This window comes from Anser brachyrhynchus (assembly GCF_964034855.1).
Source record: "Anser brachyrhynchus genome assembly, chromosome: 6".
In the NCBI taxonomy this organism is placed as follows: Eukaryota; Metazoa; Chordata; class Aves; order Anseriformes; family Anatidae; genus Anser; species Anser brachyrhynchus.
The window spans coordinates 26545626-26561836 of NC_137700.1; the positions used below are offsets into that span (position 1 = coordinate 26545626).

Below are 16211 nucleotides of genomic sequence, written 5' to 3' on the forward strand. Positions count from 1 at the left end.
CACACTGACTCATGCATGCCATCCTGACTAAATTCTTGTCTTGCTCAGGGCCCTCTACCCCACCCATTCCAGGCTGTAGTTCTGGTAAGTACGTCCCTGGTCTACACATAGGGGGTACAGTCTTCCCATCCATATATTATGATGTGAATAACAGCATTTATTTCATCTTAGCTTTCTAATTTACTGAAATGTTAATAAAGGCATCACAAGATATCACAACATACCCACAAATAAGGCCTTACAGACCAAGAAAACTGAAAGCATCTCAGGTATGAAGGTCAAGACCTACTTCAGGCAGGTTTTGTTACAAACACCATGTATGAAGAACCCTGAAGAGCTTTAGTATCTGCACCTAACTACAGTGAGAGTTACAAGAAGCTTCAATGCCAATTTCACATCAGAAATAACTACTGGATCCTGCCTGAAGGGAAACGCTTCTGTTTATTTGTTCTACTCCTGACATGGAGTCAGAGGTCTTGATTCAGTGCCCATCAAGGCCACTGAGAATGTCCTCTCTTCTGGCAAAGCATTTGATTCATGGACCTTTGGGTCCACCTTTGGGAAGGTGGTTCAAATACAGTACAGACACACACACACAAATGCAATGTTACACTGCATAATTTTATTTGAAAATTAATGTTTTGTATTACAGATTAAGTTAATATACTCCAAGTATTGTTTTTAAATAATTTTCTTAATTACAGTCATCAGTATTTACACAAAGAAAAAACATTTACATAAATATTTTTTCTGTTATTATTTTTTTTTAACATGTATCACATCGGAGTAAAAATATTCTCCATGAAGTTTCTATCTAAGTTCTGCGAGATGTTGGCCTCCTTCAAGGATTAATAGAGACAAGAAACCTGAACAGGCTTAAGTTACAACTCAGTGAGTTGACTGAAGAACTGCAGGCTGTTTGCCTGCATTAAGTAGTAGCAAGACTTGAAGACCTCAGGGAACCCCTTCTAAGCCTGTGTCCTATGCTTTAAGGAAGAACGAAAGGGAATCGGTTGAGTACTTTCCATCAAACTTGCCTTTGGCGCAGGACCAGGGCAGCATCCAGCATGTTCTCAGACCTCCGAGGTTTGATCTTTTTTTTTTCCATCCAACTGAACTAGGGAAGTTCCAGCCCAAGCTTAGGATCCCATTGTACAGCCACTCACTGTACAATGCACACTCAAGGGAAACCTCTGCCGCCAGAGAGCGTAACAGCCACAGCAAACCATGGTGGAAGAATTTTGACTCAGAATGGGATTGGCTGACCCTCCATCATACAGAGCTGCAGCACTGAGTCAGAAGCCAAGTTTGCTGATGCCCAGATATATACTGACCTGTTTCCCTTGGATTGCCTAGCACTAGCAAGTCCCAGAAGGACTTACAAGGAGGTCCCTGCATTTGGCAGAACTGCAGATGGAAAAGGGGGAAGAAGTGCATTACCATCTGTAGTTTATGCATTACTCAGAAGAGGCCTCTGAGGTTAGCTCTGGGCAAACACTTACCCTCAAAGCTCTGTGTAGGAACATACATCCCCACTGGATCATGAACAGCCAAAGCTAAATAAGGTTATGTTACTAAGAGACTTGCACCTCCACAGTGGATTGAGGCAGGATGACATACCTATTACTTAGAATATTCCGAGTCTCCACATACAGAACAGGATCTTAATGTGTTCGGACTCTTTCACATAACAAATTGTTTCTAATGGTTTCCTCTGGTTTACAGGCACAGAGCTTTCCATGCAGGTCAGCATACTCACTAGAAGGCGATAGCTCTTGGAAAGCCAGTGTTGAACTCCTTTCTGCACTGCCACGGAGAGAGAAGGGTTTGAAGCACTGGTGAGCTTCCGGCTCTCCCGAGCCATAATCTGAAATGCCATTTACCTTGGTATCTTCAGTGGCAAATGGGAAACTGAATCCAAGTGCATGCCAAATATGTACCAAAAAATGTTCTGTTAATGACAACCACAGCTTGTTGCCACCATGTCTTTGTAATTCTTAAGGACCACATTCTCTTTGTCATCAAAGTAGAGGAGATTGAGGGATTTCAGTTCATCCGGAACACAGCAGGGTGTGCTGACATCTTGAGACAGTTTAAGCGTATGGACTATGGACTGAACAGTGGCATGGTTTGTTGCATTTTGACTTTCCCCCAAGGGGAAAAGACAAGATCCTCTGCAGTAAAATGCATTGTATCCACTTGGGTAAATAATCCACCCTGACCAGCCAATAGCATGGAAGTCAACGTAGAGTTCCCTCCGATGACATGCTGTAACCTGGCTTTTGGTAGAAGATGCTGCTGCAGCCCGAGGTCCCCTCCTCCTGCTTGCATTGTTGTTTTCAATGATCTGAGGTTCATGAGGCACACCTAACAAAGCATCATTTTTGGCAGGGCTCAGCTCTGGTTCAGAAAGGAAGTTGTACGTTAATCTTTTTCACAGTAAGTTCATTTATTCTTTAAGTACAGCATTCTGCAAGAAAACCTATTTCAGAAATTTACATCAAAGCCTTCAGAGCAGATTTTAAAATGACAAATTGTGAAAGTACTGGAAGAGGTGTGTATTCAATTGCCATTTCAGACACATTTCAGAAACTGCTGAATCTCTGTTCCTTTTGTGGCCTAAAAGGTCTAAATTCAACAGAAACATAAAAGCTTACTGATATACTTAAGTTTATATTCTCTAAACTTCACAGGCCCCTTTCAGGGCTATCTGTGGTCAGAATGTAATTAATGGCCTTTGTATGGCTACTCCTACATCACACGTGCTGAGAAGTGCTAACAAAGGGCGGAGATCACAGGTGTTTTCTCTCTCTAGTGTTCTCCCAGTAACTACCCATACACTTGCAAAATGGTGCTTTCCTGTAAGGGAGTATTTTTGAAAAATTTTTTTTTCCTTCAATTTTCAGATCTGAAAAAATAAAACTAGGCTTAGAGAACTCTGCTAGAGAATGTAGCTCCATGACAATTGGTTTGCTTTCTTAAGGTATCTTCTGAGAACCCTTGATAAATATTCATGGAGACCTCAACATCCATAAACACAGGCTGAAAACCACTGACATATAGGCTGCTAGAACAAATCTTTGTAGATGCACTGATCACAAGCAACAGGTAGGTTTACAGAGTTTTCTCATTAAGAAAGAGTAATCGGTTTTTTGATTCTGGCATAGTATCACATACAACAGAGGTTGACATTGATTAAATTGGGATTTAGGATTCCACTACAATAGTTTCCTGTTGAGAACAAAAATGAACAGTCCAGCCTACTTCTTTTTGGTATCCGTTTCACCATCTAGTTCTTCATATTGACACAAGTCCTACCTAGTTTCTTTCTAATGTGCAAATGCAATGATTTACCAAACAGACCCTCCAAACCCAAAACAATCATTATTTTCCTCCTCCTTCCAGCTTTTGCTCCTCACATTTATCTCAGACTCTAAAACACAGCCTTAGCTGGTTTTACTAGAAGACCAGTGGGAGAGGTAAAACTAGTGTTTTGTAATTTAATGGAAGAGGGCGTTGTCTTTGATGGAAAAAAGCCTTTAGTCACAATGCTAATTAGTCAATGAAGTTAAACAGGTCCTTAAAAACCAAGCCAAGGACAGAAAGGTTTAAATTGCTTACCTAACAACCTCTTCTACTCTTGAAAACTGCACTTAATAACTGTACTAACAGTTGCTTTACCAGCATTTTCACAGTTTTCCAGGTCACTGAGTTTTTTCAGCCTAAGCCAAAAAACTACAATTTTCGTGCAAACTTCACCACAAAGGTAAAATAAATAATAATTATAAAAGAGTGAGAACTCCCACCTCTCTACAAACAAAATAAACCAGGCTCCCTCTAGGCTTTGAGTATTTCCTGAAAACACAACTTCTTTGAGTAGAGGTGACTTAGAAGTTATGTCAGGTGAACTACAAGCAAGAACTATCAAAGCAAACTCTGGTCGGTGATAAAGATGAACTTCCACCAGGCTCAACCCTGAGCATAAATACTGAGATGAGGTATACATGAGGCAACAGAAGGTAACAGAAGATAACAGCTCATATCCTAAAATAGAACTGCTGTTGTGTGAACTTACTTGTGGAAGAGGGTACAAAGCTGGAAGACCTTCGTTTATTACTGTTGGTGAAGAGGACAAGGAGAGCATTTCTACTCTCCTGCAAATTGCCTTGGCTCTTCGCAAATGTAACCAGGTTGTGCTCAATTTTATTGCTGAATGCATGTGTTGCAGTTATCAAAAAGCCGTGGTTGGAGTTGCTGTTTCCGACCCACTTGGAAACCTGGTAATGAAAACAAAATGAGAGAATATTGTTTCAATAATCTTACTACTGCATTATGATTAAGGATCATTTGTATTAAGAAAAGGGAACAGTCCATGGGAGTGTAAGAACATTTATTATCATATAAGCGAGGTAACTGTATAGTAAAGGCTGAATTGAGTTAAATATTTAAACCAATAATTCAGCATTTAAAAATACCATATACATTCTCCAAAGATGCATTTATATGAAAATAATTAATTTTAGGGAAATTTACTACTGAATAGATGAGTCTAGGAGTTAAAATTAACATTGAAATAAATCCTCTGACTTTAGCCAGAACCTTATTTTTCCTAGTAATCTTATTAACAGAATAATATGAACTCTCCAGACTTTTCATACTATTAAAACTCATTTATATCTTAACACAAACGTGGCATTTGAAGAAATAAACATTTGAAGAAAAATTAAGAAAAGAAGAAAAAAAAGAAGAAAAACATATTTGAAGCAAATTTACTTAATCTAATTGTTACAGTTACAGCCTAATAGATAAGGCCAGGCCCCTCTCAAGCAAGGCTATTATGAACTACGATGCAACTTAAACCAATCATTCGAGCATGCTGTTCAATCTGATTATAAAGCTTAGGCAACTAAAACCATGGTCAGAATACAAGATTTAAACCTCAGAAGCTATTTTAAACCTTATTTGTGTTTTTGCTATGGAAAAGCATTCAAATATTGATATAGTTTATGGATATCTACAAAACAAATCTTCAAACTAGCAATTACTGAATTCTTCAGACAAAGTTAAAACAAAAAGTATTCCAACCATTATAAATTCCAGAAACACAATGTTAAAGTACACTGTACTTCTGCTCTGCGATAGTTTGACAAGGATAAAAAGAGAGAAATTAAAACCTACTCTTACCCCACAATCAATGCCATCTCCTTTGACAGCCTACAGACTAACATGCTTTAATCACACTGACATACTTGGCCTGATGTCTCTCCTATTGACTAGGTTTGGGTTACTCAATTCTCATCGTGTCTGTGGTGCTAGCAGCAAATAAACACTTCTTTAATCCAGGCAGCACCATGTGTATTTCAGAAGTAGACAGAGAGAAAGCTTCTCCCACTTCTGCTGTCCTTCCATTTGAATTGAGCACATAACCCAGCACTGAGGGCAATGCTGGAGTTATGAGCTGACTGCTGCTGTAGCAGAAGATTTAGAACTAAAAACTGAAGACAGAAATTGCTGCTTACTGTCTGTGTGACGTTGAATACTTCCCAGCCTTCTGTGTACAGAGACAATAATCTTGATGCAATGAGATGTTTTTTTTGTGGCTTACTTCCACCCTCCAAGAGTTCGTACAATTCCACCTTGAAAAGAACAATACAATGTTACAGTAAGAGGTGACAGTAATTGTTTTTCCAGCAAAACAAGAAGGATCAAGATTATGCACTTTTTTTTTTTGTCACATCATACCAAAAAGTTGTTGTTAGGTAGTTCAACAGAAAAACAAGTATCAGTCCGTACACCTACTTTGAGATGTGTACAGAGGCAGGACACTGGACTGTTTAAAACAATTACCAGAATGTTTGACACTATAGAAGAAGAACCCGATTGTCCCTTGCCTTTCTCTTTGGAACATCTGATACTGTCAAAATCTTCCCTTACTCTGCACCTTTGCCCTCAGGTTTGCAAGAAGTCTGAGTTTGCCCTTTGCCAAAGGTACAGATACATTAACAAGAGTCCTCTATAAAACCTTATCTTCCCACGAATCCTATGCTGCTATTAGTAGTAGCAGTAGTTTAAGAGACAAGCACTCAAATTTCCATCTGAATTTCAAAATATCTAACCCCAGAAAAGCATGGTGCGGCTTGAAATAGGTCTGACAAGGGCATCTTTAGGGATAGCTGACTGCCACAGGGACAAAAGGCCAGAACAGTGCCAAGCCAAACCCCTGCCGCTACTTCTTCACATGCTTGAGGCAAAGAGAAAGTGTTATTCCACACTGAGGACAATAATCTAATAAAAATAAAGCAGGTTTATGTAGTAAGTGGTTCCGCTCGCCATTCCTTTCTCGTTATCTCCCAGTATTATTAAGGACAAAACCGAAGTAAACGCGTAACCGGCCGGTCGCCTCCCCACTTACTTTGCAGAAGTGCTGCCCCTCGGACCTGGCCACGCGCTTCCTCTTCAGCTTGAAAACTCGGAACTCGGCCTTCAGCATCTGCTCGCCCCTCTCGATGGCGCTGATGTCGAAGTAGAAGCGCTGCTGGTGCAGCCGAACCTCGCAAGACCCTTCCCGAGGCGCCCCTCGGGCCACGGCCCCGCCGCCCCCCGGCGCCCCCGGCCCGTCCCGGTCCTCGAAGCTGCGCACCACGTCGCCCTCCAGCAGGCCGGGGGCGCGGGTGATGCCGTTGGCGTCGGCCACCTTGTTGAAGAGATCCACCATGAACTGCGGCGGCTTCTTGCGGGGCAGCACGTCGGGGGGCAGCTCCTCGATGTCGAAGACCTCCCGCAGCCGCTGCAGCGCCGCGGCCAGCACCTCGTCCCGCGGGCCGGCGGCCAGGGGCAGGGCGCTCGCCGCCGCCATGCCCAGCAGCCAGGCCAGGCCCAGCCACGGCCGAGGGCCCGCCATGGCCGGCGGACGGGCCCCACGCCTCGCCCGGGCCGTCGGGGCCCCGAACGGCTCCGCGGGGCACGGCCGCGGGGGCGGTAGCGGCGGAGGGCCGCCCGCCCGCGGCGCTGCCTCTCCCCCGCCCTCGGCACGGGCAGCCCAAGCCCGCCCAGCGGCCGCCCCGGGGCGATTTTACCTCGCTGAGGGCTCGCCCCGCGCCGCCGGTGGTGGTTGTGCCGCCTGGGCCATCGCTCCCCTTCCAGGCAGAAAGGAGAGGAAAGGTATGGGGCAGGTGGAGAGGTCTGGCCTTCCCTGCTTAGGCTACGTGGGATGGGAGCGCTGGCACTGAGCAAGAATACGGGCCCACGGGGGAAGGAGGTGGTGTCAAAGAGGCTGTAGCTGCGCTAATTAGGCTCCCCACCCACTCCCAAATTACCCATTTAAAATAATAATAATAAAAAGGTACAACCTGGATCATCCGAACAGCTCTGCTACACTCACCTTTTGCTGCTCTGAAGCTCCCGAGCCAGTTAGTGGTGTGGCTCTTCAGCTCCAGACTCCTTCCTGCTGTCACTCCTTCCAGTCTTCAGCGATTGCTGCAGCCAAATGTTTGGAAAAAAAATGGATAGTTATTGTTGCTATGCTTTATTTATTTATTTATTTATTTTCTGCCAGGTTGCTGGTCCAGTTCACCACATGAAGTGCAGAGGGCTGACAGAGGAAAATGAGAAGCTGCAATGGGTTAACCAGGCCAGTTTAAAGAGCGCTGTTACTGCACGAAAAGCTGCAGCCAACTTTGATCCTCAGAACCCTCCAGTTGTCTTCTATGGTCTGTAGGTATCTCGGCTCATGGGTAACAGCAGTGGTGGTTGAAATACCATTTATTGCAACTACTTGCCTGAGAGCATGGAAAAAACACTAGTAAGATGCAAGAAATCATCACTAGACGGTTTTTCAGTCATCCTAATAGTTCAGCTTCCACTCCACTGCTTCTTTACATGCTCATCCTCACAAACCCTACCCTGCCCTTGGGCCTCTTCATTTACTCCTAGTATCCTCCCTAGGCATGTACCTCCATTTCTACTCCCGTGGTGCTGCTTCTAGACATTAATGCCTGGAAACGCATAGCTAGGGTTCCCAAACAACCTTAACTCTGCCCTAGAGGCAAAGATTTATGAAAAAATCCTCTCTGTTTAATATAAGCTGGGACCACAAACAATGAAATGCCTCAATCATAGTAGTGCAACTGCAGAAATTCCAGCCTACTGTTAGCCAAAGATAACCCACTGAGTGCTGTGTTCTTTTATTTTCACATTTCTGATTAGGCAAACAACATAATGAAAGCCTCGCTCCCTATTCTTTCGTAAGACTGTATGACTCACCACTTATGTAAGCCTTATAGAAGAGTTGGTCATAGCTCCACTGATGATACTACATACTAGTTTGCAATTAGTGCAAGGCTTCAACCTCCCTATACTGTATCATAAAAATAGTACGTTCTCTCAACTTACATGTTGTGAGCAGTGTGGCTCTGGGAGCCCAGGAAAAGTGGGGAATCTGTAGGGAACTATGATAGATAGTTAACAACATAAAATTATAGGTGGATTCTCTAAAGATTTCAGCATTGGCATTGTTTTTCCTTCTCCCTCTCTCAAGCGACTGGATAAACAGCTTGGAGGGTCTGCAGAGTTCAAAATTGTCTGACTTACAGGCATAGCTTATGGGTAAGAGCAGTGGGATTTATTATGTGGCCTGTTGTTTCATCTGTGATGACATTACAATTAGTACGGGACGTCAATACTGAAACAGTGTGGTTATCCTGTGTATTGCTGGTGGGCAGAGCAAAGTTTACTTGGAAGTCTTCATTGCATATTTCAGAGCCTTAGCAAATTTAGATATAAATGTAAGTCCAACCCAGACATCCAGAAATGAAGAGCTCGGCTCTGAATATACTTCTCTCTCTCCCTTAAGTTACCAGTATTTGTTTAATTTTCATAACCAGTGGATAGAGCAGCTTGGAAGTTGTATCTTTCTCAGCACAGCTGCCTGACACTTCTCTGTCTAGGTTCTGTAGTTCCTGGTTGAGTGACTCACAATAATCTCTTCTTTCTGGATAAAAAGGGTAATTTTCCATGCCCTGAGCACAGCATAATACACTGCAGTCTTCCCGGTGGCTTTTGCAGGCAGGGAGCAGGAACACCAAGTTGTTTTACTTGCTTCATAGCAGCTGCCTTATACGCATTTTGAAAGGAAAAGAGGAATGACCTTTGTGTGAACGGGTTTAGACTCCCCTTTACTTCCGATCTTAGTAGAGGAGTAAAACCAGGGCCACCAACCAAAGTTTAGAATTACTAAGGAAAACTTCATCTTCTCAGTGTCAGCTAAGGAACGGAACTGTACCACATCAGCGATACCGTGTGAAGTAGGAGCGCTGACGTCACCTCAGAGCCTAGAATAGCAGTCCCTTGAGGAATGGATAGATGGAGAGAGCCACTGAGTCAGTAAATGTGCATTCAGCATTTAGCTTGAATGTTGGAACAGGGAAATTATAAATGGACCTAAGTAGCAGAGAGGTTTTGCCATGTATCTAATATATAAATACCTCTCCCAAGGGGGAGAAAAACTCCCAAGTGCAGACTTGCCAGCACATCCTGACTCCAAGGCATGTGTCCTACTCAAGCCCTCCAAAAACTGTACTGTCAGCGTTTTGTATGATAGTTTTGTGTGAACTACAGTTGCTGAATTCATGATCCAGACAATAAGATGCCATATTACCTTTGTTATTCCAGCTAGGACTTCTTTGTATTCTGCAATCATTTCCTGAACCATTTCCAAAGGATGTGAAAGATTTCTTGCCTTCCCCTAAAGACTGCATCAATCAGATGAAGCCAATGCAGCAGGCAGTAAAGTATCTCATCCAAAGTCACTCGGCAGTTTATAGCAGTAGAATCCAGATCTCCCTGCTCCTACAAAACCAAACAGATTACGCCACATTTTAAACTATCTCAGTGACTATGCTACCAAATTTTATTCCTTCCTAGATTTTCCTGGTGGTTGAAGTAATTTCTTGGACAATACATAGGGAGTGAGCCAAGTTTGGATAAAATTTCTACAGGGTCTCTTAACATCTCATCTTTTCACCATCTTTATGTATCATCTGAGAAAGCACAGCTACAATCAACATGAGAAACTGCATCATGCTAGATAATTGTTGGAGCAAAGTGTTACCATTTTGAAAAACATAAGTTGCTGTTTTTTCAAAGACTTGTCAAATTAATTGCATAAATGCTGCTTCCTGTGACAGCTTTCCTTGAGGGACACAACCTGTAACGATAACTTTCACACTGCTTTTTCTACTTGTACGATGCCTGCCTGGGCATATTTTTTTCCTCCACTGAGAAAGTGTGACTTTAAAAAAAAAAATCAATAAAAAGACCTCATATAAAAAGATCTCCTAAAGTTTTTTTTTTTTTTTTCCTTACATACTAATAATGGGGAATTATTGATCCTGGCAGTATTCATTCACCATCAGAGTTAACACGTAAATAACACACACACATCCATCCCGCTTCAACTGCAGATTAACATCAGTATGACCAAGAGTACTTCCTACTTAGCTTTTTATGTTGGAATTACCAAGAACAGGAAACCAAGACGTGAAAGTGTCTTCAAATGGCTACCAAAAGTGTTGCCATCAGCTATCTCCACGTTTTTGTTTTTTTGGTTTTTTTTGAACATCTCAAATTTTATCTGGAGTTCAGCCAAAAGCGGAGCCCATAGGATTATTCTTCCTGAAAACAAACAAAAAAACTTGTGCAACAGACTCTCTTTCCAGGAACACAACTCACCTGTAATTGTCCTTTCCATACAGCAGTATCCATGAGCACACAGAAATTAGAGAAAAATTAACAATGGCTATTTCAATCATGTACATGCAGCATCTCACTTTACTTCCAAGGATAACATGTATTAGCTGTAGTAGACTCCGTCCTCCACGTGGTGTAGCCCTCTGAGAAGAGGCTGAGAGAGCATTAAGTTAAGTATTTAAAAATACTCTTCTCCATTTTTAATTACCATTTCTATCCTATGCATTCAGCATCTTACTAACCTTTCTTGTTTTGTGGGGCATTAGTTCTTACAGCAAGAAAGTTTTGTACAGTCAACCTACTCAACTGTTCAGCAAAAGAATGAAAAAATGAGAATAAATACTTGAAAGAGACGTAAGCAAAACATCATAAAAAAACACTAGAGCTCACCTCCCTTACAGATACTTATGGCTTGAAATAAGAAGGAGAATAATTATAAGTTTTAACTTCTGCGGTTGAGATACCAATATGGAACATTTTATCCAGGAAAATGTGTACACAGTCCCCACAACTGCTTATGGAACAATCCAAGTTTTTGCTATTTAGCTTTCTAGCCTTTTATTTATTTTTCCCCTGCTGAGTTGTGTAGTTAGTAAGTCACATTATCTACATTGGCATGACATGTCATGCATGCAAATGCACGACAATTTTGGAGTACCATGGTGCATAGCGGCTTTCAGTGTCTTTACAGGAAATAAATTTTCAGTAGTTCCTTGTAGTGTAGCTTTTTTTGTTTGTTTGTTTGTTACTGAAGATTATGCTGTTGCATGCTGAAATGGCTTTCCTTAATAAGATTCAATGATTTCAACTTCATTCCTAAATTAGCATCTGTATTTTGATCTTTATCTCCTTTTTGTTGAGGTAAGAAAAAATATAACACAAATAAACTAACAGCTACTGACTGCAGCATTGAATACTTGAAAACTGAAAAGGCAGAAGTACAAGCTTTTGAAAATATTACATATTTATAAACTATTTGATGGTAAACGCATTGACTACATCATATTAGTCAGGAACTGCTTCAGATCTTCTGTAAAGATATGAAGGGAATTCATGTTACACAGGTAAATTAAAGAAATAACAACAAAAGAGATAAAACACCTATTCTAGAATAAGAGGAGGATTAGTCTAAATAACCCTTCTACTGTAAATGTCTCAGCTATTCCAGAATGACTTTCACCAAAAAAATCAGTCTGTAGACCTTTAATCTTACACTTTTTTTTTTTTTAAATGAATCACTTAAAAATACACATATAATTGAGTGTTATACCAATATTCATTCAGTCTTTCAAATATCCACTAGTACTGGAAAAATCTAGTTGCTAGGATGCATAATTTGAAGTTGTATGAAAAATGGAATTGTACTTAAAGATAATTAGAATCATTTAGTCACAGAGCCACACTGCAGGAAAAGATGTCTCCCCCACTCCATCCTCCCCACAACACAGGAAGACTTCTAGAACAGATTTTTGCTTTTGCTTTTTTTAATAAGTCCATAAAAGCCAAGGGTTTATAAAAGCACATGCAAGTCCATTTACATCAACAGATCATCAGTAAGAAGATCCAAACTTTCCTTAGTACAGAAACTATGTCTTTAAGATTGAAAGTAGTAAATAAAACAGGACACCAGAACTGACAACTAAGGTGACAACAGCAGCTTTGTCAGCGGAATTCCTGGATTGTTCCTGGGACATGAATAAGGATGTGTGTGTGTGTGTGTGGGGAGGAATGTTACACAAATCCAACTGAAATCCCCTGTAGCTTTGGAGAGAAAAGCAAGACTGGGGTGGTTTTACTCTTTTACTAATCCATTTTAAGTCATATCAACAGATCTACAATTTTCTAAGCATTTTTTGTTTTGTGATTGCAATCTAGATTCTTGGTTTCATCTTTCCCCTGAAAGAAAGAATATAAATAAATACAAATGGAAACAGAAAAAGATGTCAGGAAAAGGTGCAACAGTCCCACTTTCAAATACCATCAGGAAGAAAATCAGATTCTTCTGTCTGTCCTCTCCAATCCCAGTCTGTGAAAAGATAACTAACCAGTTTTTGAAACAGTGAGGGGCCACTTTTTTACAAATATTCACAGAACCTTTAACACAGAGCAAAAGGAAGAAAAGCCATTGGAAGCCATCTTAAAGACCACCTTTCTTTAGCACAAAGGAACCCAATTTGTACTCTTGCTTCACCGTTCACCTTTCAATATTTGTACTTGAAATAAACAAGATAATTTCATACTGTACAAAATAAAATAAAGGTAACTCAGGTTTCCCTTTTCTCAATAGTTTAGAGACAGGAAGGACATTAGGCACATATAACTGTTGCTAGTTTAAATCACACAGTAGTTTAATGTTGCTGCAAAAATGTGTAAGACCATCATTTTGCTCTCATAACCTTTTTTTTTTCCCTCAAGATTTCTTCACCTAGCACACCAGCACTCTGAAGACAGACCCAGCATAGTGCTTGGGTTTGCTACAAATAATCCACTGTTTCCTTCCTTGGAAAAAAACAGGTATTGACTTAGAGCTTGTCTGACTGGCAGGAAGACCAAGATTTTTCCCTATCTACAGAATAGGTATGACCTGTGACTTCTGTGTATGCTCCTATTATGACTCTGCCTAACCACAAGTGATTATGTGCAGCAAAATACAGTGAAATCGTTCCCTCTCTGACCAAATAACATTTCACAATCTCGTACTTTGATGAAGACTAAGTGCTAACAGGGAACTGGAAAAATTTCAGTGTCAATTACAACGAGACCTGCAAACGTTTCATGGGATCTCAATTATCAGTCCACAACCTGTGACAAACACAATAGTTACTGCTACCCCACTGGTAAGAAGTACTGTACCAAGCAACTGCTAACTGTGTACAGGACTGTGACGAAATCAATGATTATGAGGTAAATGAGTTTTCCATAATCTAATCAGTTTTCCATAATTAGCAACTTTCAGTCGTCTCAATATCCTGCCAGACTTTCCATTTCTGTGATTAAACATTTGTGGCAAAAAAATTATTTTCCAAGTTAATTAGTGATGTAAGTTACACTCATTTGTTAGATGCTGGCAACAATGGAAGCAGCAACATTAAAAGCAAATTTTCACTAGTAATGAAAGCTTCTTAATGATTTAGATACCTTTGTCAGTACAAGTGAAATCTCTCATGCTGACCACTATCTTTATTTATTTATTTAATTTGGATGGTACACTATGTGCCTAATGACTACTCAAGTAACATATAGAAAATTGAGAAAGTAGTTCTTGGAATTTCACAGAAATCAAATAAAAGTCTTATAGCCCACGGCAACATCCATGGTTTTTATTGCAGTAAAATGTCAGTAGGTGTTCTTCATCCCGTTTATATTAAGATTTCTTTTAAAGAAAAGGTGCTGATATTTTGTATTGTTTCACCTATGAGGTAGATGGCACTTTCATATAAATAGCTTAAATCAGAAATGAAGTCAGATCTAAGCCTGCAACGAATGCTGCTTCACTGTCCGCTCAAGTCAATTATTAAGTCACAAACATGAAATAATTTCTCATTTCAAGAGACAAACACCAAGTCTCTGAAAGCAGAGTATTGGCCAAGCGCAGATAGGTGCCTTCTTTCGACAGAGGTCAGCGGAATTCTGGCTTCAGTCTCCAGACACCCTCACCGTTAGGGCTCCTATGGAAGGTGCAGAGATTGCGGAGAAGTTCTCTAAAGACGCAAGACTGTGCCGCAGGCAGTTTGGAGTCAAATTCCTGCAGTATTTCCTGAGTACTAGCCTCACCGTCCACACGGGCCTGGAATGCTATGAAGTTCCGCACATCCACCAGCAATTCATCGTACTCTGTTGAACCTGTGGCTGGAGCGGGTGCTTGATGAAAATTCTCATCTCCCTCACTCTCTGTCCTTTGTGGTAAAATAAGGTGGTTTCTTGCCCTCATCTTAGCTAATAAGGATGAAGACTCTAGTGCACTGGATGACGATTCTCCCATTTCTGATTTTCCATCAAAGTGCGCACTGGAACTACTACTCTTTACATTTTCTTTCTTTATTGTATCCGCATCCTGCAAATAAACATACAGACTATGGATTTTGAGATACACTGAATCTGTTGAACAAAATCTGCCTGCCATTTAGACTTAAACAACACACGTGAGTACACAGAAGCTGTACATCTGAAATACACAATAAAGAGGCAGTATAATTCTCATCTCAGAGCATGCTGCAGTTTGTTGTACCTGATTAGACCTTATCAAGATGCTATACCAAAAAATGAAAAATCACATTCTTGAGACACTAAAAATTCTAGAAGTATACATAATCATGTGACAAATAGGCATGTGACACACACCTACAGTATAAATCAGATTTGTTGCATGAATCAGAACTTCACATAGATCAGCTATTAAAAGAGAAATACTAGCTTTTGTCTCTTACCTTATTCTTCCTCCCAGGTGACGCACAAGTAGAACGCGAAGAAAGCAGCATAGGGTTTCTTTTTTGACCAAACCGACTCCTAAACACGCAAAAGAATTAACTCCATAAACATCCCTCTCAAAATGATTAAGATTCTTTTGCCAAAGCCACCAATTGGGTTTGCATTCTAGGGTTCTCGAGAGTGCTCTGCCAACCTCTCTCTCCTCTACCATGCAACAAGAATGCCTTCTTTGTACCTCAGGATGGACTACTTCCTAACCTAGTAATACATTATTTTGTCTTTATTAAACATAAAAAATGAAACTCGACATTGATGCATGTTACTACAAATACCAGGTGCAAATTTTTTTTTTTTTTTTAAATCTACAGCATTCTAAGGAACTCTTTGATTTTTGGGTAAGCAGTCTGAGAAGTGAACTTACTTTGTTCCTGCTGGTGCACCTGAAAGCCCACTTGTGCCTGTCCAGGTTGGCACACCAGAAGCAGCTCCTAAACATCGCTGTCGAGAGACTTTTAAGGCTCTCAGGGCATCCTGGGCCACTCTGTTTGCTTCTGCTTCTACCAGTACATAATCTGCACTGGAAGCTTCCATAATGGCATCATGCTTCATAACGCTGTGCACTCCTAGCAAACAGAGCACACAAAAAAAGGTGAAGGAGGACACCTGCTAATTTACACATTAATTTGTAAAATTAAATATTTACCATTTAAGTGAAAGCCACAATCACTTTTTTTTTTCATTTTCAGATCGATCATATTCAGCACTTCAGTATAGTCATTTCTAGTAAGAGATCCCCCTTCTATCAGTTGAGCAATCAATTTGACAGCAAACCACTTCTGGTGTGCTGATGAGGTCATTATTCACAAAAGACTTAGCAATTATGTGGGTAAATTGATCATTACTATTGTTATGGACAGGACAGACAGAAGTGAAACTCTTGTCTAAATGAAGGTTGGTTACTCGCTTATTTCCAGAAGAACCACTGTATTACTTTCACATTCAAAAGAGTTTCTGGAAGGCTGGCTGTTTGTGCCAAG

General features: G+C 40.8%; 2 protein-coding genes and 1 long non-coding RNA gene across 10 annotated transcripts in view; 1 reads left to right on the forward strand and 2 right to left on the reverse strand.

Moving 5' to 3' along the window:
- Positions 1-603: 603 nt before the first annotated feature.
- Positions 604-6908, reverse strand: LOC308197696 (bone morphogenetic protein 2-like). The gene is made up of 4 exons (XM_080598642.1): positions 6413-6908; positions 5520-5636; positions 4076-4277; positions 604-2400 (listed from the first exon to the last, which is right to left on the reverse strand). Exons 1-4 carry the CDS (start codon positions 6899-6901, stop codon positions 1955-1957), a joined length of 1254 nt encoding a protein of 417 aa, XP_080454768.1. The 5' UTR covers positions 6902-6908; the 3' UTR covers positions 604-1954.
- Positions 6909-7027: 119 nt separating this feature from the next.
- On the forward strand, positions 7028-10328 carry LOC308197697. The gene is made up of 3 exons (XR_013953227.1): positions 7028-7161; positions 7556-7713; positions 9922-10328. It is a non-coding gene; the product is annotated as an uncharacterized lncRNA (long non-coding RNA).
- A 1884-nt stretch (positions 10329-12212) lies between these two features.
- ERCC6 (ERCC excision repair 6, chromatin remodeling factor) overlaps positions 12213-16211 on the reverse strand; it is a 50165-nt gene continuing 46166 nt past the window's right edge. For all 8 annotated transcript variants that reach the window (XM_080598635.1, XM_080598634.1, XM_080598640.1 and 5 more), the window contains 3 exons: positions 15596-15797; positions 15174-15252; positions 12213-14800 (listed from right to left, as the gene is read on the reverse strand). In XM_080598635.1, coding sequence (XP_080454761.1) covers positions 14366-14800; positions 15174-15252; positions 15596-15797 — 716 coding nt within the window. In that variant the 3' untranslated portion in view covers positions 12213-14365. The remainder of the gene's footprint in view (positions 14801-15173; positions 15253-15595; positions 15798-16211) is intronic.